This window comes from Balaenoptera borealis (assembly GCF_965194805.1).
Source record: "Balaenoptera borealis genome assembly, chromosome: 12".
In the NCBI taxonomy this organism is placed as follows: Eukaryota; Metazoa; Chordata; class Mammalia; order Artiodactyla; family Balaenopteridae; genus Balaenoptera; species Balaenoptera borealis.
In genome coordinates, this window is record NC_138869.1 from 27,692,059 (window position 1) to 27,716,667 (window position 24,609).

At 50.7% G+C, this 24,609-nt stretch overlaps 1 protein-coding gene across 1 annotated transcript in view; it reads left to right on the forward strand.

The window, feature by feature from the left end:
* LRIG1 (leucine rich repeats and immunoglobulin like domains 1) overlaps positions 1-24,609 on the forward strand; it is a 119,526-nt gene that overhangs the window by 62,584 nt on the left and 32,333 nt on the right. The window contains exons 4-7 of the mRNA XM_082344679.1: positions 16,932-17,069; positions 19,362-19,505; positions 20,984-21,127; positions 23,983-24,126. Coding sequence (XP_082200805.1) covers positions 16,932-17,069; positions 19,362-19,505; positions 20,984-21,127; positions 23,983-24,126 — 570 coding nt within the window. The remainder of the gene's footprint in view (positions 1-16,931; positions 17,070-19,361; positions 19,506-20,983; positions 21,128-23,982; positions 24,127-24,609) is intronic.

Below are 24,609 nucleotides of genomic sequence, written 5' to 3' on the forward strand. Positions count from 1 at the left end.
GGAGGGAAAGTAGTTGTAGAAACTACCCCGTGGAAGGCAGCGTGGCTTAGGGGAGGTGTGCGGGCCCCGGGGTCCCATTGTCCAGGTTCGAATCCTTATCCTGTTGCTTTCTAGTAGCAGCTTTGCAAGCCTCGGTTTGCTTAGATGTGAAACTGTCCTTAAACTGGCGTGGGTGTGTCAGGAGAAGGGCTCTCCTGGTCTCTGCTCACCTGTGAGAGGCCAACAGGTAGATTGGGGAACAGGCTTTTTCCAAAGTGAAGGTGGAGAATCACTGCGGATCCCTCTATGCGTCCAGCCCATCCTGACTACTTCTGTGTAGTCAGGAAGTTCAGAAAACCCAGAGCTAAAGGTAAGCAGCCTTCTTTGCCACAGGATATGTAGCGCCTTTAGTAATGAGGGGGGTGCAGTGTGGTGTCTCCCACATAAAATGAGCCTACCTGGACCCCTCTTTTATGCGACCCTAACAATTGCTTCATGAAGAAGGGGGTCTTGTGGTCATGTAAGTTTAGCAAATGCAGAATCGAGCAGAATGAAAAGGTACTTTTCTTGGACCTGCTTTGGGAGTCTGCCAGGGCTGACAAGGGAGAAATATATGTGGCTGTTCCAGAGCCTTTTCGTGGAACTCCTCCCAAGGCTGGTGTTCCAGGGATGGTGTTTTGAGAACCCCATGTCTGGCAGTGCAGGCCTGACCTTTGTCCACCACCATCTAAGTCTAGACGCCCAGGAGGCCCTCCTGCTTGGCCACATGGTGCTGGGGTTCAGCTGAGTTACAGGACACAGAACCCAGCAGTAACTCCTGATACATCACCACTGGTGGCCACTGGTCTTCCAATCAGCTTTATCAGCTACACCTTTCTCACCGAGTCCAACCACCGCCCCCCCACCCCAATTCCTTCCTCATCAGTAGAAAGTAATTAAACGGTTCATGCCTATCCCTACATTTCAGAACTTTCACAAAGCACAGTAGTATTTGGTGCTTGGCCCTTGGAACTGAGTCATACTGGGTAGATTTCTGCTGGAGACCCAGTGAGGTAGCAGGTTGGCTGGCTGATTGCACCATGCATTCCACCAGCACTTCTGATTCCACTGTGAATGTCTTGCTTTGTTTTTTTTGTCGTTTTAATTAATCTTTTTATTTTGAGCTCATGGTGGCTTCTCGTGCTGTTGTAAAAAAATAACGTAGAAAGATCCTCGTATACCCTTAACCCAGTTTCCCCCGATGACAACCTCTTGCAAAATTTCATACAACCAGGATATTCACATCAGTACAGTCAAGGTAAAGAATATTTCCATCCCCACAAGGATCCCTTGTGTTCCCTTCTTACACCCACACCCTTTTACTTCCTTCCCTCACGCCCTTGGCAATCTCCAGTATGTTCTCCATATGTATAATTTTTCATTTAAGGAGTGTCATATAAGTGGCTTCATACAGCATCTCACCTTTGCAGACTGGCTTTTTTTCATTCTGTATAATTCCTTGGAGGTGCATCTAGGTTGTTGTGTGTATCAATAGTTCATTCCTTTTTACTGCTGAGTAGTGTCCATGGTATGAAGAGACCACACTTTGTTAAACCATGCCCCTCTTGAGGGACATCTGGGGTGTTTGCAGATTTGGGCTAATACGAATAAAACTGCTGTGAGCATTTTTGTGTGAACATAAATTTTCGTTTCTCTGGGAGAAATGCCCTAGGGGGTAACTGCTGCATCGTATGGTAGTTGTATGTTCAGATTTTTTAAGAAAGTGCCGTAGTTTTCCAGAGTGCTTGTACTGTCTTACACGCCTGCCAGCAATGCACGAGCGGTCTGCTTCTCCGCGTCATGGCCAGCATTTGGTGTTGTCAGTATTTTTTATTTTAGCCATTCGGTAGGTGTGTATTGATATTTCTTGGTGGTTTTAATTTGCACTTCCCTAATGGCTAATGATGTTGAACATCATTTCATGTGCTTATTGGCCATCTGTAATTCTTTTTGGAATAATATCTGTTCATGTCCTGTGCCCAGTTTCTAACTGGATTGTTTGGGATGTTTTTGCCGTTGAGTTTTGAGTGTTCTTTATATATTCTAGATACTAGTTCTTTGTTGGATATGTGGTCTGAAAATATTTTCTCCCAGTCTGTAGTTGGCCTTTTCATCTTAATAGGATCCTTCCCGGAGCAAATGTTGTTAATTTTGGTGCAAGTCCAATGTGCTAATTTTTCCATTTATGGATTGTGCCCGTAGGGTCAGATCTATCTGGCCCGAAACATAGATTTCTCCTAAGTTTTTTTCTAAAAGTCATTAGTTTACGTTTGACATTTAGGTTCATGATGATACGTATTTTAATTATTTTTATTTATTGATTTATTTGGCTGCGTTGGGTCTTCTTTGCTGCGCGCGGTCTTTCTCTAGTTGCGGCAAGTGGGGGCTTCTCTTGTTGCGGAGCACGGGCTCTAGGCGTGTGGGCTTCAGTAGTTGTGGCACGCGGGTTCAGTAGTTGTGGCTCACAGGCTCCGGAGCGCAGGCTCAGTAGTTGTGGCGCACGGGCTTAATCGCTCCGCAGCATGTGGGATCTTCCCGGACCAGGGCTCGAACCCGTGTCCCCTGCATTGGCAGGCGGATTCTCAACCACTGCACCACTAGGGAAGCCCTGCAAAATGACAAAGGTTCGGTGCTGTTTGAAGGTTTTCTCCGACGGCATGGCGTGGCAAGCTGGGTCGGGCGGCACGGTGGAGGGTCCCGGCAGCTCCAGGCAGTGGCCGTGACAGCCGATACGTATTTTCAAACCTGAAACAGAGGTGAAAATCGAAGCTTGTTGTTTCATGAAAGGAGCAGAGCAAGAGTTGGCTCCTGTAGGAACGCAGAACAGGCAAGACAAGAGGATGGCGTGGTTCTGGGGTGGAGAAGAGCGGTGCTGGAGTCGGTGCCGCTTTGATGTTGCAGCGGGTCTTATCATCTCAGGGTGGATAAGAAGGGCTGCATTAGAGGGCCGACTCCTTAATCCCGCCCATGCATATCCTTAACCCTCCCAGAGTGCAGTCAGGTCGTATGCTGAAGGCTTGGGAAATTGCGTGATAAGAGATACCCTGAATCCTATGATCGGGAGATCAGAAGTCTTCCAGATGGGGCAGGAAGCAGGCCTGGTTTTATTTTAAAGGCATGTCAGTGGTATCACTCCCCAGAGGCGGGGAGGATCTGACTTGGAGGCTGCAGCCAAGTGCTGAAACAGCTTCCTCCACGCTGGAGCTCCAGAGCTGCCGGGAAGCTGGCAGGCGAGCCGGGGAACATGCTGGCAGTGGCTGGCCGGGGGGGGGCAGTTTCGGGAGCGCCCCAGCACCCCCAGTCCCGTCTCTGTCCTCGTAGCCACAGGCCGTCTCCAGAGAGGAGCGCAGCCGGGAGCCAGAGGACACCTGGGCTCGCATGCTGTTTAGCTGGGTGACCCCAGAGCAGCGTCTTACCCTCTCTGAATCTGGCTGAGCGGTGCCTCTGTGGCGTGGTGTGGAGCAGAGGGTGAGCAAGTTTTTTCTGCTCCCTGAAAAGTGCCCAGTTCAATCTTGTCATACTTACTGCCTGAGGATAGAAGAGCCACTCTGACGCTGCTATTTAGGGCCCGCGCCCGTCATCTTAAATATAAATAGCGAGAGGTCTGGCCGGGCCCTGCAGCAACTGTGCACTGACGCGCTGTGGGCCGAGGGTCCGGGAGGCCCACGTGTGCGTGTGGAAGGGGCGGGGGGTGGGCAGGATGTGCCCTTCCTGCATCTGCAGGCGGGTCCTGCCTCCCTTCGGGTCACAGGATCGGGGGGCGGCCCTGGTGGGTGCTGAGAAGAGGTGGGAGACACAGGGTACTGTCCGGAGAAGCCCTCTGCCCCAGGGGTGGTTCTGCCCGCTTCTGTTCCGCGCAGGAGTGTGCGATGAGCATTCGTGCCTGGGCTGCAGTCCCAGCTGCGCTGCTTCCTGCTGGTTAACCTTCCTACAGCTCACCAGCCCCGCCTGTAAGATGGGGATGGTAACAGTATCCGCCCCTCGGGTCGTCATGGGGCTTAAACGAGCTGAACCAGAGCCTGGTACCTAGTAAGCACGAGCTATGAAACGCGCGATTTGTTGGTCCTAGTCTGGCTCTTGTATCTCCCGAGAAGTGTGCGCCCCCTCAGTGGCTAAGCGGCAAGGGCCAGCTTCCTGCGAGGGTCCGCTGCCCTGTGCAGCCGACTCTAGCATTGGACCTGTTCCCTGGAGGCTGCAGAGGCCCCCAGGACTCATAGCAGGCCTGGAGCAGGCTGTGTGCTCGAGCATGCTGGGGTTCCGGGGGCTCCAGAGGAGACTCTGGAACTGGCGTCATCCCTAGCTAGGTGAAGGGTGCCTGATGAACGAGGGGAGGAACTCTGAGTGGTGGCCCTGGGGCTCCTCCCTGCTGGCACCCTTTGAAGAAAGGCTGCTCGCTGCTCCTTAGGCGGGCCTCTCAGCTGTGCCCCACCCCAGGGCCCTCCGCCTCGGGGCTGTCAGGCAGGCCAGGTGTTTGTACACTTAAGGATCAGGTCCCAAAGGTCGGTGTCTAAGATCGAATTAACAGCTTTGTAAAGTATCTATTTAATTTATTTACGTAATTGATAAGCACATTAAAAGAATAGGCAAAAGAGAGGGAGGAAATTCCGGCATCCTCCTGTTCTGTCCCAGAGCTACGAGTTATAGGAGTTAAGTTCTCCCTACCTTTCCTGCCTGTGTGGTTTAGAGAGTGCACATCGGCTCCGCGTCCCACCTTTTGCTTTGGCAGGTGGTGTGGACGGTCTCCTGAGCGCCTGAGTCCTTTGGGCAGCTTGGTGGCCGAGGCTGCAATGCGAGCCCGGCCTTGAGAGGGATGAGGTTAGGTTTCCTTTGGAAATGTTGAGTGGGGCCTCCATGTTGTTTCTGTGTGGTGGTTACATTTTTTCAAGTCCTGGGTGGTGAGGTCCGGGAGAAGCAAAACCGCCAGGTCTATGAGGAGCTAATGACACAGCCTGTCAGTCTTAGATCCCTGGGTGACCCCCTTGCTGCCCCCAACCCGCCAGCTGCCAACCAGCATTTATGGACCCTGGGGAGGGGTGTTTGCTCTGTACAGCCCAGCAGCTCCATCACGTCACCCGGCCGGGGGCTTGCCCACCTAAGCCTCGTTGGTGGAGAGCCATCAGTTAGAGGAGAAGTACCCATCGTAACTTCTTCACGTCCTCCAGGAGGGGCTGTGTGAACACCCCTTGGCTGAGCCTGGCCTTAACAGGTGCTCTGACCACCTGGTTCCTGATCGCTGCCGTCTCTCCATCTTTCCCACCTTTCTGTGCCGGGAACGGTGGCTCATCCCCTCGAATCTGGGAGAGTCTGTGCCTCTAGCTCTTGGGTAGGCCTGCTGCTGGCCTTCCCTGCAGAGCCACCCTGAAAACTGTAATGAGAAGCGGGCAAGTCAAGTTCAGCCATGGGCTCCCTACTGGTACCAGGGTGTGTGGTTCCACGTGACGCGGCCTGACAACTGGGCTCCTCCCCCCATCCCCCCGAGGTGCAGAGGATCACACCTACGTGGTAGGGTGTTCAGGGAGCAGGTTGCCAGGGCGAGGGGAGAAAAGAAGAAAAAAAGGGCTGGATTGGCTCATTTAAGGGAAGATAAAGCCGAGAGTGGCCATGTCAGCTTTGACCGGGAGAGAGAAACTCTCCGGGCTTTTCTGGCCCGGGATGTCTCTCTGTGGACAGGAGTGCAGATGGAGTGGCTCGCTGTTCCTGACTTAACATCTCCTGGCCCAGCTTGGTGCCGCTGTGCCCTGCCCACATGCAGGGCAGGTTACCTCCCCATGGTCACGGAGCTGAGTGCCCAGCCAGCCCTTAGAAGTCCCTGCCAGTGTGAAATGGCACAGCCCTTCTCCCTGGGGAGCGCAGTCCAGACGTGGCTCAAAAGGGCTTCCTCGGGTCAGCGTGTCGGGTTGGAACTCCCCTGGTTGAATTTCTCCTCCTCCTTTTCCACTGTGGCTGAGGCAGGAGTGGGGAAGCATGTGTGTGGCTGTGGAGACCTGGGTTAGGGCCGATCTGCCCTCACTGCTGCCAGGGGTGTGGTGACGGGGGGCACTGGTGGCCATTGCGTGGCGAGTAGGGCCACCGCCTCCGCCAACCCCGGCTGATCTACGAATGTCCGTGTTCGGGGTCAGATTGAACTTGGGAGATGCACGATCAGCCTGAAAGTCCATTGTATTTGACATTTTCTTCTAAGGATATCTGTCAGCTTCCCTGCCTAAAAAAGTTAATTCTACATTACACCTCTCATTTTTCTCTTTAAAAACTTTTTTTAATTGAATGGTTGATTTTTGCCTTTTTTTTTTTCTGAATAACATTCCTTTGTTGAGGAATGTGGTGGCAAATACAGGAGACTGAACTGAACTTGTAATTCATTTGTTTATTCAACAGATTTTTTTTAAATTTTGACTTTATATTGGAGCATAGTTGATTCACAATGTTGTGTTAGTTTCAGGTCACAGCAAAGTGATTCAGTTATGCATACACGTGTATCTATTCTTTTTCAAATTCTTTTCCCATTTAAGTTATTACATAATATTGAGCAGAGTTCCTTGTGCTATACAGTAGGTCCTTGTTGGTTATCTATTTTAAATATAGTGGTGTGTACATGTCAATCCCAGACTGCCGATCTGTCCCTTCCCCCGGAAACCTTAAGTTCCTTCTCTAAATCTGTGAGTCTTCAACAGATACTTATTGAATGTCTTTTATGTTATACTCATGATTCTATACTCATGGTGCTAAGGATATAGCAGTAAAGAAGACCAACTAAACTTACATTCTAATGATGTAATGATCTTGGGACTACTTAATACCTTAGGAGGTTTTGTTGTGTACTGTTTACAATGAATAGACTTTTCGAGCAGTTTTAGATTTACAAGAAAATGGAGCGGAAAGTACAGAGACTTCCCTTATACCCTGCAACATGCCCCTCTGGTTTCCACTACTGTTAACATCTTGCATTAGTCTGGTGCTTTGTTACAATTGATAGGTCAGTATTGAGACATTATTATTAACCAAACCTATAGTTTTCCAGGGTTCACTGTGTTGTACATTCTTTGAGCTTCTGCAAATGTTTAGTGTTGCTTATTCACCATTACAGTATCACACTGAATAGTTTCATTGCCCTAAAAAAAATCCCGTGTGCATCACCTATTCATTCCTTTCTCCTCCCAGACCCCTGCTAACCACTGATTTTCCTGCTGTCCCCACAGTTTTGCCCTTTTCCAGAAGGTCACGTATTTGGAATCATACAGTAGGTTGCCTTTTCTGATGAGCTTCTTTTGTTCAGCAACGTGCATTTCCTCAGGAGGTCTCGTTTTTGTCTTGTGCTTGTAGTTTGGATTGGATCCTGATGATCTGCAGTCCTTCATGGCTCGGGTCGCTCTCGACTTCACAGAACCATAGTGGCTGACTCTTGACTGTGCCTAAGTTTCTTCATTCCAGATCTCGGGCTTCCAGCTCGATGTGTATAAGCCAGTGGGTGGGAGAACCAAACGGGATGTGGTGCATCAAGGCGCCTTGGGGACCTCGGGTCCTCATCATATGGAGTTCATCGAAACGGTCCGTTGAAGACCCCAAGGGGAAAGTGACCCCGAAGGAAGTGAATGGGTCGGGAGGTCGGTTGACACAGCCCAGTCCTGCTTTTGGAGGGTCTGACCCCGCCTGGCGGAGGCTGTTTATCCCGCCACTGGGCCACTCTTGTTTTTTGTCCGATCTCCACCTGAATAAACAGATCCGGAACGTCATCTGCAGCCAGGCTGAGAATCGGGCCAAAATTCCCCAGGGAACTGGTGATTCACCAGCAGCGGGTGTGGGGAGAGGGAGTGAGCAAGAGACAGAAGGAGACCTGCTTATTCGGAGTCTCATTTCCTGTCCAGCAAATAACCCAGGCTGGGCCGTCCTTACGAGGCACTGGTTTCTTAGGGCAAATTATCGATTTATGCAATAGAACAGATGGTTTTGGTTTTCATTTTTAAGAAGATGAATGCAAAGCAGCCCTAGTGAGAGGGTGATGCTTTCAAGTGTCATTCTGAGAAGAGAACCTTTTCTTCAAGTTGGCCTAGGAAAGCTCTTCTGGATTCATGTGTTGTTTTTAAAATCGCCTTATCTTTATTTTCAAGATGCTTATGGGCATTGGTCCCAGTAACGGGCACATTCACAGTTTTCTTGCCAATTTGGGACTTAGAATTATTAATTCTCTTTTTTCCCTTGTTTGGTGCTTCTCAGGCCCCCCACTGATAATACAATTACTCTGTTTGACACCTGGACAAGATTAGATTGAGCTTTTTCATGCTCTGTGGTTCCAGGCTGTATTCCTAATGCTGTTTGTGGGGGAATGGTACAGGAAGGAGGGACGCACGGGGGCGGTGGCATCAGAGAATGTGGTTGAATGAGGCAGCATGAAATATGGCATTTGGATCAGATGACTTTTCAGATGCATTTCAACCCTGAAGGATTTGGTTAAAAGGAATGTACCGGTGTCTGCCGAGGCTGCACATATGTGGGCTCCGTGACTGTGTACCAGCGCCACCCTAGACATCGATGCCTGCCCGAAATGCAGGCAAATATGCACCAAAAGATACGTGCAAAAGGCCACGTCCCTGTGCGTGGCTGTGGTTTTTGCAATAACCCAAACTGGAAATAACTCAGTGTCCATCAGCAGTAGAATGAAAAATAAATTGCCCTATGTTCCCTCAAGAGAAATACTACGCAGTGATGAAAAAGACTTACGTCCTGCTAATGCAACAACATGGAAGAGTCTCATATGTGGAGTGAAAGTAGCCAGATACAGAAGAGTCTATATGGAACGATTCCAGGTAGATAAAGCACAGCAACAGGCAAAATTAATCATAGGTGGTAGAAATAAAGGTTCCCTTGGGGAAGAATAAATGACAAGGAAAGTGGCAGGAGGGAGCCTGCTGGGATGTTGAAAATGTTCTGTATCTGTCATGTGGTTACACGGGTGCAGACATTTTGTAAAAATGCATTGAGCTCTACATTTATCATTTGTGCCCTTCTCAGTATGCCTGTGATATTTCAGTAAAAACATTTGCGAACAAACAGAACAACTGTCCCCCTGCCCCGACCACATGGTCTGTTGGATAGTGCTGTTTTGCAACAAAAGAGAAATCGTCTTCTTGTGTGTCCTTGAAATGATTAATGTTTTTTAGCGCTTGCAATAATACAGTTGAACCCCCTTAGGTAAATGTCAGGGCTACTCGGATTATTAAATCATTAATACCGTGTACACACCTTCATCCTGATCATTTGGATGAGACCTTGGAGCACCTGCTGTGTGGGGCAGTGGGGTTAGGTGCGGTGGTGCAGAGACGTAGGAAGAATTCCAGGGCAGCACAGTGATGGGCCAGGTGCAAAGTGCTCTGGGTGCCCAGAGGCTGCAGGGTATGGAGTTTGATTAACCACGTCTGCCAGGGTCACTGTGGGGAATGGGGGGGTGGGGAGGGACGGGAATGGTGGCAGGTGTATTACATTTTTACCCCCATTTCTGGGCTAGATTGTGTGAAACTCTTTCTTAGCCAGAGGTTCAGATGAGGCAAGAGCTGTAATTTGAGTTTTGCTGATTATTAAAAGTTTGATGTTGAGGTAACATGATGGAAAACTTGCTGTATCTAGTAAGAGTCAACACTGCAGGAGTTGACCACGTGTACTGCTGTGAGTCACCCTACTTGTCTGGGAGAGCTGAGGGCACGCCTGCTTAGATATTAGGACTGGTGTGTTGGCCAGCTTCAGCGTGTTTCTTTCTGTCTCGTTGGAAGAACTAAAAAGAGTGAGGATGCACAGTGTGAATGTCTGTTCTCTGTAAGATCACCCTGTTTGCCAGCCTGCCTCCACTGGCCCCGGTCAGGAACCTGGATCATCTTCTGAGGAGCATAAGAATGATGTAAACTTAGGTTCCGTTTCACTTCCTGAAGGGGTAGGAAAGGCATCATTGGGAAGGATGGCGATTCGTGATGTCTGACCTGGGCCTTGGAGGGAGCATGGGAGGGTTCTCTCTGCTGCAGAGAGGTGTTTAGCCCCATTTTGCAGGTGGTTAAACCAGATTCAAAAAGAGTGATTTGCACACAGTTGGAAAGCTGCATCAGAGCTAGAATTAGAATCTGGGTCCCTGCCTCCCAGAAACCCAAACTGGTTGCTCTATGGTGTAGATCAGGGGCCAGATCTGGCTCACAGGTTGCTTTGGTAAAGAAAGCTTTATTGGAGTATAGCCACACTCGGCTCACATATTGTCTGCGGCTACTTGTACACCCCACCTTCAGGGCTGAGTTGTCATGACAGAGGCCAAATGACCCACAGAGCCTAAAATATTTAAAATCTGGCCCATTATAGAATCCATTGCTGACCCCTGATGTAGACAGTAGGTGCATAATTTCAGCAACCAGCTGTAATCCACTTGACCCACCTTGACGCTGCTTCCTTTGATCCCCTCGCCCTTTCTCCCTGTTCTCTGTGACGCGAGATCTTTTCCACCACTAACGGCACTACCTTGTAAACTATAGTGGAACAATCACTTATGATGAAAAGCTTTCAATGTTGGTTTCAAACGCCTCCGTGTGTTTTACTGTCTAATTTAACATCGACTCTGAAGATGTAGCCCAGTGGAGAGAGCTTATCTTTCCCGCTCTCTGCCTTTGAAGCCGAATTTTATTTGTGAAGCCTTTAACAGGTGTTGGTTTAATAGACTTCTGCCGTATTACGGTTTCTTCACCCCAGAGGACAGCCTGAGGGGTGCACCAACCCGGGGTGGAGGCACAGGCTGTATGATTTGGCCACCACCCCCCCCCCCCAGTCCCTGTCACCACAGAGTTGTTCTGATTCTGTTTGGTGGCAGAGAAAGGGCTGGACTGCTCCCGGATGAGACCAGTTAGAAGTGCTCCTCTAACACTGTCCTCTCCCCTGCCCTCTCCTCACTCTCCTTTTGTAGCCCTAAGGGCGTGCCTTTGCAGCTTGTCCTGCGCTGTTCTCTTCTTTCCGTCCAGAGCATCCATCGCTGTGAACCAGAGCTTCATCCGCCTTGTTTGCTCAGCTTGGCCCTCCACAGCTCTCTGCAGACTTGCCGCTCACGCAGGACTCTGGGAGGCTGGTACAAAAGCCGGCTTGGCTGAGGCCAATGACACAGACCAGTGTGAGCTGACCCGGGAATAGCCAGCCAGCATTCACATGTAGCCGAGCTCTGCTGAAGGCTTACGGATTGAATCTGGGGTAGTGCACTTAAAATTCCGCCTGGAGAGCCTCTCGGATGGGCTGGCGAGTCCTGCTCCCCTGGGCTTGCACGCTGGCTCCTCTCGTGTCCCGGTTGTGTGACCGCAGGTGAAGTCCAGCAGAGCTCTGAGCCCCAGTGTCTTCAGCTGTAAAGATCATAATAGTACCTTCCTCATGAGATTGCTGTGTCTTTTCACGGAGCCTCCACCCTGGGCCTGCTGCCTAGAGGTGTGTTCAGTAGTTGGTCGGCTATTGTTAAAAAGAACTTGGACAAGGATTCAGAGGTTATAAAAGATGAACGGGGGCCTTGAAAACTGGACAGTTAGTTACATTAAAGGAGTGACATAACCGCTCGTGTTGCACGTGGCATTAAAACATGGAGAGTTTTATGAAAGTGGGACACCTCTCAAGGAGGAGGAGGGAGGCTTCCCTGAATACTGGGTCTTTGAACCTTGATGGACAGGTGTCCTGAGGGGATGTCCCTGGTGGGGTAGGGTTTGGTGGGCTGGGGTCAGGGGCGTGGGCCCGAGTCCCACTTGCTACAGGAGTGAGAAGGAGGATGTAATCTAGCTGGCTGGGGACCCATCAGATCTCTAGGCCCCCTGAAACCTGCAGAAGCTTCAATCTGGGATTTAATTTGAAGCACAGCTCCCCAAATAGCCCAGTCTCTCAGTGGTGGGGGTTTTGACACCCTCCAGCTGGAGCAGGCTCGTTTCATGCATGAAGCTAAGAGTGAGCGCTCTGAGTCAGCCCTTTGTTCCCAAGAAGGAGTCAGGCCTGCCTGTTTGCGCTGAAGTGTGGGGAGGACTAGGAACCAATCATTCCTTCTTTTTCCAGAGCACCTGCTGCAAACTAGATCCTGAGCTTCGCTCTCAGGATACAGATGTGTATCTGATATCAGAGCTAATAAAAACAAGAACCCATTTTATTGAGTACCTGCTTCACGTCAGGTCACATCAGCCCACGGGGCCTGGGAACTTCACACCACCTTTATAGCGGTTCACACCTGTAAGTGGTATAATGGGGATTTGAACTCAGGCAGGGCCATGCTCTTGGCATGTTCTTCAATGCTATGCCATGTTCCAGCCCATGAAGAACTCATGGCCTTGGGTGGAATTGCCAGGGTCCCCAGAGACATCTAACAAGGTGTGATTCTTGCTCTAGTGAGAGAAGGGAGATAGAGCTGTGTGGTCAGCTTTCCTGAATGGGAGGAATTCAGGAAGAGTTTGATCAGGGTGCTGGACTAGAGTCTAGAGCAGAGAGACCAGACCTGGAGGGAGAAGATGATGTGCATTCTTTGAGCCCCAAGAAGCTCTGAAGCCACTGTGGGCTAGATCATTTGTCTCTGAGCAGTGCTGCCACAGGGCAGTTGGCAAACTCTTTCCTTCATGTTTCCTGATTAAACTCATCTGCTTGCATGGGTTTTCTTCTACTTAAATGTTGATGAGCCCCAAATCTGTGTCTAGGCTCAGCCTTTCTGAATTCAACCTGTATTCATTCTTTGTGATTCCTTTAACAGTTATTTATTGAGGACCTCCTATGTGCCTCACCCTATTCCAGTGGTTGGAGACACAACAGTGGTCAAAACAAACAAACATCTCTGCTCTCATGGAGCCACATCCTGGTGGGAGAGAAGATGTTAAGGTAGAAATAAGCAAAATACTGGATGTATTAGATGATAATTAGAGATACTGAGAGAAATAAAGCAGGCAAGAGAGTGGAAAGTGTGACAGTGGGGGTGGGGGAGGGAGGCTTGTAGTCTTAGAGACTGTGGCCAGGGACCCCTCATTGAGAAGGTGACATGTGAAAACAGATGGGAAGGAAGGAAGGGCATGGGACCTGTGGCTCTCTGGGGGAAGAGCATTCATTCCAAGCAATGGGAAAGGCAAGTGCAAAGGTCGTGAGTCAGGAGTCGGCCTGCCGTGTCTGAGGGCCAGTGTGTGGGGCAGAGTACAAGGCGGAAGAGCAGGAAGTGAAGCAGCAAGGCGAGTGCGTGGCAGATCACATGGGCCTCAGAGGCCATCGTAAGGACTTCGTCCTGAGTGAGACAGGAAAGCCATCGTTTGAGTTTTAGGCAAACAAGCCCTGTGAACTGGCTGATTTTTGCTTTGTTTTGTTTTTAAATTGTAGTAAAATACACATTACATGAAATTTACCATCTTAATCATTTTTTAAGTATACAGTTCAGTAGTGTTAAGTACACTCGTGTTGTGTAATCAATTTCCAGAGCTTTCTCCATCTTGGAAAATGAAAACTCCAAACTTATTAAACAACTCCCCACTCCCCCTCCCCACAGCCCCTGGCAACCGTCGCTCTACGTTTTGTCTCAATGAATTTGACTACTCTAGGTACTCATGGAAGTGGAGTCATAGGGTATTTTCACTTAACGCAGTGTCCTCAAGATTCATCCATGTCATAGCGTGTGTCAGAACTTCCTTTCTAAGGCTGAATGATAGTCCTTTGTATGTGTACCTCTGTCATGTTTGTCCGTCCATCCATCCATCCGTCCATCCATCTATCCATTCATCCATCCATCCATCCATCCATCCATCCATCCATCCATCCATTGGGTTGCTTCACCTTTTGGCTACTGTGATTAATGCTGCTATGAACATGGGTGTACAAATAACTCTTTGAGATCTGCTTACATTTCTTTTGGATGAACACCCAGAAGCAGAATTGCTGGGTCACACGCTGGTAATTCTGTGCCTAATTTTTCGAAGAACTACCACACCATTTTCCTCAGCAGCTGCGCCAGGATTCCAGTTTCTCCACATCCTCTCCCCCACATACCATTCCAGAGTTTGTTTGTTTTTTTAATAGTAGCCATGCTGTGGGCGTGAGGTGCTATCTCATTGCATTTCCCTAATGCTTAGTGATGTTGAGCGTCTCCTCATGTGCTCTTTCGCCATTTATCTTCTTTGGAGAAATGTCTATCAAGTCCTTTGCACGTTTTTTGATTGAGTCGTTTGGGTTTTTCGTGTTGTTGTTGTTGTTGTTGAGTTGTAGTTCCTGTGTATTCTAGATGCTCACTCCTCATCAGACAGGTGATTTGCAGATGTTTTCTCCCGTTCTGTGAGATGTCCTGACAGGATCTCTATGGTTGCTGGCTTGAGAACAGGCCATAAGGGCAAGGATGGAAGGTCTCGCCAGTCGCCTGGTTACCTTAGCATTTCTGAACTAGAAAATTGAGGATCACCATTCTCTGCGCCCCCATCTGTCGTCTCCAGGTCCTGTGGACCCCTCTCTTCTTCTTCTCTTGTGTCTGTCTCTCTGTTGCCGCCACCTCTCACCTGGTCCCCTGGGACATAGATGCCCTACTCCTCAGGGCATCTGCGAGGGCTTGCCTGCTGTGGTCCCCCTGCCTCTGCCCTGCCCGTCTCCTGCCAGCATGCACATCCCACCCTCCGGAGCTGGCCCCGGCAGCCTCTTCCGGCAGAATCCTCCCCAGCTCCGCTCTCCCTCCCGGCAGGTCTCATCCATCCTCGCTCCCACGCTCCGTTGTTTCTCATCTCCATGGCTGCCTCTTCTGCTCAACAGGGACCTCTTCCCAGTGTATGAAAGAGACCCGTCTTCATCACAGCATCCTTCCTCCAGCCTGGGCCTGGCACAGAGCAGGGGCCCAGAACGTGTTTGATTCAGTGAATAAATACACAGACGAGAAAGAAGAAGGAAGGTGTAAGATGAAAGAGCCAGAGGAGAGGACGGGGTGGAGGGGCAGTGGGAGAAGTGGGCGGGGGCTCGCAGCTGTCCCGTGGTCCCTTGAACTGTGTATGGTCCCTCTTTGTGTGACTTGGGGCCAGCGGCGCCCCTTCCCTTCTTTCCTCAGACCTTCTTTTCCCGGCTCCCTGGTACTGCATTCAGAGTTCCTGGATGAGGCTCAGCTCTATTCCCTTTATTTCTTGTTCTTTTTTCCCATACTTTACATAATAAAGGTCTTCTTTTCTATTCTTTTTTTCTTTTTCTTTTGGAGTCAGAAAACTGAAGAGACTATCTTTATTAAGAACTTAATAAAGAACTCAAAGGAAGTAGTTTGGGACACATGGAGGGAAAAGGGGCCTCTCATTCTGGCGTGACTTTGCTGTGTGTAAAGGAGCTGTACCCTTGTAAATGGATTTTTGGGTTCAGGGCCTGGGAGAGAGGGGAAGAAAACAAAGGCGTCGGCGAGAAGCCCCAGAGCTTCTGGGAAAGAGGGCCTTGTTTATGCCTGTTGGAAACGATTTGGTCAAGTGTTTGTTTAAGAGAGATGCCACTTGGTTAGCGACGCCTGGCTCACTTGTATCGTGTTCAAGAATGCTTTGATTGGCTGGAGACCCCAATACTGTTTACTCAGAAACTGGCCGGAGTGAGAGGCTGGAGCCCAGAGGCCCAGCGCTACCACTGCACAGATTCTGAAATATCTGAGTATTGGGATCGGGGCCGTGGTGATTTGAATCTGCCAGGCAGAGCGAAACCCGCATGGGGGCCACCTGCTGCCTGCAGCCTTGGCATCTATCGAATTTCTCCTGATTAATAAATACTGGTTGGCGGGTTAAGACTGTGGGATTTTTTTAGAAAGAGGGTTAAAGGACAAATAAGTCTTGGAGGGAGATAAACATTGAACACTTAACGTGAACATCTGCCAGACGCAGCAGTGTGGTTCAGGTGGGATCATCCTTGAAGTAAAGGGTGTGGCCCCATCTTCCAGATGAGGAAACTGAGGAGCAGAGCTATCAAGAGTGTGGAGTTGGGGCTTCCCTGGTGGCGCAGTGGTTGAGAATCCGCCTGCCAATGCAGGGGACACGGGTTCGAGCCCTGGTCTGGGAAGATCCCACATGCCGCGGAGCAACTAAGCCCGTGAGCCACAACTACTGAGCCTGCGCGTCTGGAGCCTGTGCTCTGCAACAAGAGGCCGCGACAGTGAGAGGCCCGCGCACCGCGATGAAGAGTGGCCCCCGCTTGCCACAACTAGAGAAAGCCCTCGCACAGAAACGAAGACCCAACACAGCCATAAATAAATAAATTTAAAAAAAGAGTGTGGAGTTGGAGGTGCAGGGGATTCGATTCCAGTTAGACCCAGCACTGAGTTCCCGTGTCCCTTATGAGGTTGTCAGGATTTTGCAATCTTTTTTTCATCCCTTGTGCCTGTCGCCACGCCTGGTACATGGCAGGTGTCGGTAAAATGTGAGGTATGTGATGATGCGTTCAGTTGGATGAAACTGAACTCTGGGCTCTGGTGCCTGCATTCTTGTAAGTGATGGGCTTGGACTAGGTTCTGAAGATTCTAGATGCGAGCCGCATCAGAAGCTGGCTGGTTGCACTGGGCACATCCTTTGTGGGAAGGTGTACCCGTAAGATCTGAGCGCTGATCATGCCAGGCTGCTCTCCACACGTCCGAAATATCACCCCTGTGTTCCTGTCCTTGGGGAGAGTAGCCTGGCTTAGAACTTGGGCAGACAAACTTGTCACAGACAAAGAATTTGATATTGTCTAGCTCCCGGCCTGCAGGTAAGAACTTGATGGAAAGAAGGATGGGAGATGTCATTTAAGTGTGCCGCAACTAAGACCCGACGCAGCCAAATAATTTTTAAAAAAAAGAAGTGTCATAGCGTTTTTAATTTTCTGAAATTGCAAAGCAGCTAGGGAAAAAAATGTCTGGAAGAAGGGTTAAGGAAAATAGTTTCTTTGCAAAATGACATGCTGGACTCACCTTCCTTTGTGTGTCTTAGGCAACACAATAGGATTCGCAGCGTGGAGGGGAGTCAGCTGAAGGCTTACGTTTCCTTGGAGGTGCTGGATCTCAGCTCCAACAACATCACAGAGATCCGGAGCACCTGCTTCCCGCACGGACTGCCCATAAAGGAGCTGTAAGTGCCTTGGGTCTGCCGGCAGCCCTCAGGTCTGGACGCAGGTGGACGTTCCCTCCTCTCCTCCAACGTGGCCCGGCTGAGTCAGTGGGATGGGCACACACCTCCCTTGTCTTCCCGCAGCAGGGCAGGGGGCAGGAGACCCAGGTCCGTCGTCCTCTGGTAGCCCATTCATAGAGCATCTCCAAGTCCAGCGGCGTTATTCTGACTGTAGAGGTGGCTGAGGAAGCCTGAGGCGGGGAGATGTTCAGTAGCCTCACAGACTGACCATTTAAGAGCAGACTCTAGGCCTGAAATACGTGGCTGTGTTGACCACAAAGCCTGTTTCCTTTCTCCTTCACTGGGCTGCCTCCCACGAAAGCTTAGAACAGAGGTTCGGGGGTACTTAGATGAGTGACATCGGAGCGAAACCTCTCTGTAGAGATTCAACCAGCCAGTGCCCGTGCATCCTCTGAGTTCTCTTGACCTTCTCCATCTCTTCGTTGGTCTGTTTCTCTTCTGCCCATCCTACTGCCCCATCTCACAGCCCGCCAATTGGCAGACAGAAGAAAAACAGTCAAAGCCTATTTAACCCACCGCTTATTGGTAGGAAAATGTTGCTTTGGGGAAGAAACTGAAAACTCAGGCTAAAAAGGCATGTTCAGGTGACAGGTGAGTCCCCATCCCCTGCATTATTCGTGAGCACTTTGGAGGATTGTTCGTGAGGTTGGCTTTAGGGGTTGTTGCGACCCATGTGTTCAGAGACCAAGGCCAGGCACGCAGATTTTTTGCGATCCCCGAGGAGAGGAGCAGTTTCCTTCTTAGGCTGCATCGAAGTGCCAGAGTTGGAAAAAGGAGGCCTCGGCCAATCCTTCAGCCGATGTGGCAGTGCTCAGCCCTCACTGAGGGCTTTTGAAAGGTGTCCCGCTGCCACCTGGCACTGACTTGTTTGGGACAAAGAAACCACCAATGCTAAACTGAATTGCAGTGACCTTCTCTCTCTCTCTGCCTAAAAGCAGGGGATGTTGTACTTTGGCAGATGCTGACCGGTATATCTTCATCACACAGACTCTTCTTCTTTAATCTAGAGTGTTAAGAACAAACAGTCCAGTTCTGTTTGCACAGAATCCTCATGTGCTCTGTCCTGGGCCGCTGCCTGATGGAGGCGAAGCATGCCTTCTTCCATTCTGTTCTCTAATGTAGAAAATTCTCGCTGGTCTTTTTCTTTTTTGCTTAAGCCACGAAAAGCACCATTGGTCTAGGGAAGGTAGAAGGAAAAGTGTTGGGGATAACTTCTCATAGGAAAGACCAAACTGCTTCCCCCTTTTCTCTCCTTTTTTCCCCTTACTTGATGTAATTTACATACAACAGAATGCACAGACCTTAGCTGCCCCGTGCACTGCGTTTTGAGGGGAGGTGCCCCTTACACATGTAATCCTGTAGGTGGACGTCCCATGCAACTATTGCTTGTTTTTTAAAGGGATTCCATGCAGACCCCTTAAAAAAATTTTTTTTTCATTGAGATACAGTTGATTTTATAGTATTATATAAGTTTCAGGTGTACAGCCTAGTGATTCAGAATTTTTATAGATTATAGTCCATTTATAGTTGTTATAAACTATTGGGTATATTCTGTGATGTACAGTATATCCTTGCAGCTTATTTATTTTATTCCTAGTAGTTTGTACCTCTTAATCCCCTACCTCTGTCTTGCCCCTCTCCCCTCCCCTCTCCCCACTGGTAACCACTCATGCAGATCTCTCTAACTAGAATGTTTCTTTGACACATTTAAAATTATTAAAATGAATTGGTTTATGCACATTTACACGTCATACAATGAGACCCACTTCAAAATTAAGGGCTGGTTTCTCCAAATTATGACATCCACTCTGACCTTGCTTCGCAGTGGACTTTCTGCTGCCTGAGGCTCTTCTCACCGACCTTGAACCCTAACCCTTGGGTAGTGGGTGCGAGGAGGGGCTCCTGCAGCGGCCCGGCTGGGGTGCGAGGATGGCTGGGGTGGAGGTAACTGACTTCCCTCCCACCCTCCTGGGGTAAACCCCTCCAGCCACAAGCAGAGCGAGCTCTGGGCTCAAACAAGGCTCCTGTCGAGCCTGACAAGGATGGTCCTGACACCTGAGGCTGAGGGTAGAGGTGGGCCTTGCAGCCTCGGGATGACAGGTGTCTCGTTGGAAACCCATCCTTCTGGGTGTGTTTTAGCTCGTTTTCCTAACTCAGGCAGGCCTGGTGTCTGTAACAGAATGAGGAAGGCCTCCTACTGACCACTGCATTTTCTCTTATGAATCATTCCAGCAACCTGGCGAGCAACCGGCTCAGCAGCCTGGAGTCGGGAGCATTTGATGGTCTGTCACGGTCGCTGCTAACGCTTCGGCTGAGCAAGAACAGGATCACCCAGCTTCCTGTGAAGGCATTCAAGTTACCCCGGCTGACACAACTGTGAGTGCAGAGCCCTGCACTTTAATTAAGCTTAGCCACGCTACATGGAGGCCAAATGTCCCCCAGCACCTCGATCCAAATGCACCCCCTTCCCCGCTGCCCCTCGGTCAGGCTCTGCATCAACTACCGGGGATGCGGAGCCTAATGAACGCAAATTAGAAGCTGGGTCTGGTGCCTGCGGGCCGCCCCAGGTTGCCGAGAGAAGATCCACCGAGGACGTACATGTCTGTCCTCGTCGGCACTTTCCAAAATGCAGTGAGGAATCCTGCTGCCTGGCTGATCCTGGCTAATGCTTAGACTGTGGGCGTGGGGTTCCTTATTTATCTCCGAGGTTTTTGTGTTTTTTTAAGGCACCCAGATAATCTGTGCTGTGGACATTACAGAGTCCGGCACTGCTTGGGCAGTTTGAGAGGAAGTCAGTGTAGCCAGAGGTAGGAAGCAGGAGATGGGTCACCATCTTCATCTCCTTAATCTCATAAGGTAGTTAATTTTTTTTTAAATGAAAGGGTGTAATTGTTTACTTTTTTGACCAGCACGGCTGAGTGCCCTCCTAGAATGGTCCAGGGTTTGGAGTCAAGAGAACCTCTCTTTACCAGAACCTGATGGACTGTTTGTTCCCTGGTTTTTTTTTGTTTGTTTTTGTGTCCTTTTTTTGTATCAGAAGAGTGTTACCTCAGGAAAACAAGCTGATGATGGATGTTTGGTTTAAGCAGAACAACACAGCTGTTCACGGCCAGGTGTGGCGGCAAGACGGGGTGTGCCCCACCCTGCTCCCTGCTGTGCTCCCCCCGCTCCGACACCCCTGGGTGGTGGGGCCCGGCCGCGCCCTCTCCGGTGCTGGAGAAGCTCTCTGGATGCTCAGGACCGTATGTGGGTCATGAGACACTGCAGAAGTATTGGGGGAAACCCAAGGGCTTTCTGGTCAGGCTGTGCTCTCCCTCCCTTGAGTATTACCGATGGAGCCAGTTCACCGAGGCTTCATCACACGGGGGCTGGAAGCCCGTGTGTATGCTTCGCAGCGTGCCAGATGGCCGCTCCTGAGTGCAGTCACTTCTCTCCATCAGTAGAGGCCTGAAGAGTGCCTCGGTGGGAAATGTCGTCGCCGTTTGATACCCAGTGGTTAGATTTTTCCTGGGTTGAGGCATCTGGTGTGGGTTTCTGCTGCTGGGTTAAGAGACAGCTCACCTAAGACGTTCACCTCCTGAGTCATACCCCCTCCTCACTGCAGAGTCATGGGTGCTTGGGGAGGAAATGGGAGCACTCGCTCATTCGGGGGTGTGGTGGGACCGGCTTCTGGGAGCTCTGGGCCCCCCTTTCACCAGTTAGCAATGGCCCGTCAGTGTCTGCATGCACGTGGGCGTGCACGTCTGTGGTACGTCTCGGCTTCCCAGGATTGTCTCTGGGGACCGCGTGGTGAAATCAGTCGTAGGCGGGGCGTGGGTAGGGGACGCTCTGAACCGCTGGCTTCGTCTCTTTAGAGACCTCAATCGGAATCGGATTCGGCTCATCGAGGGCCTGACGTTCCAAGGGCTCGACAGTTTGGAGGTGCTGAGGCTCCAGCGAAACAACATCAGCAAGCTGACGGACGGCGCCTTCTGGGGGCTGGCCAGGATGCAGGCGCTGTGAGTGCGGGCCAGGCGCCGGGATTCTTGCAGGCGCTGAGGGATCATTTAGGACCTCGGCCGGACCCAGCCCCTGCCCTTTGGGACTTCAGCTGGGCACTACTCAGGGTCTTGGGGGACTTCGCCAAACCTCAGGGTGTTTTTCTTGCAGGTTAAGAAAATCTCTTGGGGGGAGTTTCATTGGATTCAGTGAAGTGAGTTGGTTCGTGAGGATGGAAGAGGGGGCTGTTTTGCTGGGGCTGCTTCGCCTCCCCATTTCCCCTCCCCTTGTTAACCCAACACAAGTCCATGTGCCCCACGCACAGTGAGGCCAAACAATACCAAAACGTCGGAGTTTGGAGCAGAGAAAGGTTTATTGCGGGGCCATGCAAGGAGACGGATGGCTCGTGCCCCCAAAACCCCGAACTCCCCAGAGGGTTTCAGCAAAGCATTTTTAAAGGCCAGGTGAGGCAGGGGCGTGGCTGGTTGGTGCAGACTTCTTGGTGTAGGAATCCTTTGTTCCGATGTTCCTATAAACCTCCAACAAGACAAATGTTAGTCGCTGTTCTGCAACTTTTTATCTCTGTGTGAACAGAACAGTGTTAACACCTTTAAAGGTCAGAGCCTTGAGAATGGGCTACCCTGTATATTTCATGCTACAGGCAAGATTCTTAACTGGAAGCAAAAGCAATAGAAGGCGAAGGTTAAAGTGAAAGAAACATCTAACATGGAATCAGATTTGTTCTTCCCTATTAGACCCCCCACCCTGCCGCCTTGGCGGACAGTGGGCTCCCTTCCCACATCCTCTCCTGTCTCCCACACGCCACAGGAAGTTCCCTCTCTCCTCACTTTGGGTTTGACCATCTTTCTTGTTGTGCAGGTGGGCCAAAAATGTATAGTTCATCCTGAGAGATTTATTTATGTTCTGTGAACTAATCAAGCCACTCGCTGCAGATGTTCCACTTTTATCGAGGGAGCACTCGCTCCAGCCAGATGTGGACAATCACGGGGCTTGCCTGCCTGTGGAGGGATGGAAAAGCATCTGGAGAAGGGCAGACGAGGCAGTTACCAAGCTTCAGTTTTTCAACATTTACTTATATTTATTTTTAATCAAAAGAAACGTATACTCATAGCTGAGCAAAATCAAATTGTAAAGAAAAGTAGTTGTTGCCCCCCACCAACCCCAGCTGCCATTCTCTCTTTCCACCAGTTCCACCCCCATGAGGCAGGCAGTCACTTCCAATCATTCTCCTTTTGGGGTTTTCTATTTGTAGTTTTGCTGGTGGTTACTTCCAAGTTAATACACTTATACCACTATCTTCATGTGTCGCCGTGAGATTTCTTGCCTTATGGTCAATGATTTAACTTGCTCAGGACACCCCCATGCCCTTCCAATCTCTACACGTTACATCACTCCGTTTATGCCTTTTATCAGTTACCTTTGCAACTGATACAGAAAAGAAAAACTCCAGGTCCAGTTCCGTTATCAGGAATCCGTCCTCATTATCAGGAGCATCTCTCGATATGCACACCATCACACACACGCACATACACACAGGCACACACACGCATGCACACACGCACGCGCGCACACACGCGCGCACACACACATGCACACACACACGCACGTGCGCACGCACACACACTTTGTAAAGTGACATCCTTAGCACTGCTGTTTTGCTTCTCCCTCTCTTTGTTGTTCACCTTTGCGTGGCTCTGCCTCTGTTTTTACATAGTCGAGGACCCTTTTCCTTTACATTCTTAAAACTGTCATTTTGGACTTTGGAACCCAGGTGGTCGCGAGCTGGGCGGGCCGGGAGTCAGAATTCTCAGAACAACATGGAGTCCTTAGTATGTGACATTTGGGTTTTACGTTGAACAAATTCATACCAATTGGGGGGTGAAGAAGGAGTTGCCTTAGAGGTTATTTATAAATTAAGGGCTGGCCTTTTGAGCAGAGGCAGAAAAAGGACGATGGATAAAAGTGAAACCTGGTTGCCTGAAGCCCTGTACTACTGAGCGTGGAGCAGCATTTGAAGTAGTAGCTGCTGTTCAGGAGGCCAGTCCTGTGGCGCGGAGTTGTCTGTGGCCGGGCTGTGCGGCGTCGGGAAGCAGGATGGTAGAAACGTCCCTGCCGAGTTTCGCAGGAGCTCAGTTCTCAGCACGATGCTGAGTTGCTGACCTGCGTTCCCTTCCTTCTCAGCACGGCCCTGTGGAGTCGATACTTCTCGGGTATCTCCACTTTATGGTTGTTCAGGCTCCTTCAGTCAGCCAGGTGGCAAAATTGAGAATTAAATCCCGGTAGTTTGACCCCAGAGCTCAAACCGTGTTTCGTGGTGCAGTGGTCCAGAGCCCAGGCTTGGTTAGCGAGGCCCGGGTTTGAATTCTGGCCCCTCACTACTGGCTGAGCTGGGAATGAGCGTTAGACAGGTTACCTAGCTTCTCCCGGCCTCAGTCTCCTCATCTGCAAGATGGGGATGATGATGAGCGCTTCCTCCTCATCTCTCTCCTGTCTCTTCCTGGAGGGGGCTTTGCCTTCTGCTCGGAGCTCCTCTGCCCGTGTGAGTGCTGGTTCGCTTGTACTCGGCTGATAAGGTTGCTTCTAGGAGCTTCCCCTTGGCCTCTGAGCTCTCTCAGTCGGCCTGGGTGCTCACCGCCATCTGCATTGCTTTGCCTGTCTTCTCCTGCCCCCCAGACAGGTGTGCACACACACACGTACACACACATGTAGGTGCACACCCCCCCCTCACCAGTCTCTCCAGCAGTGCTGTCGGATCCTGGCTGATGCCGGAGAGCCACCCCTTCGCCGTGGGTTGGGTGGGTGCGTGAGCCCCCGGGGGTCCACGCTCACCCCGCGCACGTGGCCGTCATTGCAGGCACCTGGAGTACAACAGCCTGGCGGAGGTGAACAGCGGCTCACTGTACGGCCTCACGGCCCTGCACCAGCTCCACCTCGGCAACAACTCCATCTCCCGGATCCACCGCGACGGCTGGAGCTTCTGCCAGAAGCTGCACGAGCTGTGAGTGTCCCATTCTGGCTCCGCAGGTGTTTTGTGGACACGGCCCGGAGGTGACTCCTCCAGAGCCCGGGGAGCTCTGGGCCGCGCATCCCACGGCACAGCGGGCTTGGGGGTTCGGGGGCCTGTTGCGGAGGGAGGAAAGAGCCCCCAGCAGGCAGGCCCGGAATGGGACCCCGAGGCCCCGCGGATCGCAGTCACTGGGGCCTGACTCCCAGCTCATCTCTATTCTTCGCCCCACTTCACATTAGCAGGGGCTGCTGTCGAAGGGTGGCTGTTCTGAGAGCCGCTGTCTACGAACGGCTACACCACATAACACGTGCTTCTCTCACGAGAGGGGCTCCGGGCAGACCTCGGCGATACTGCATGTTCGGTTCCAGACCACCTCAGTAAAGCAAGTCACACACTTTTTGGCTTCCCAGTGCATAGAAAAGCGTCTTTATGCTATACTGTAGTCTGTTAAGTGTGCAGCAGCATTATGTCTTA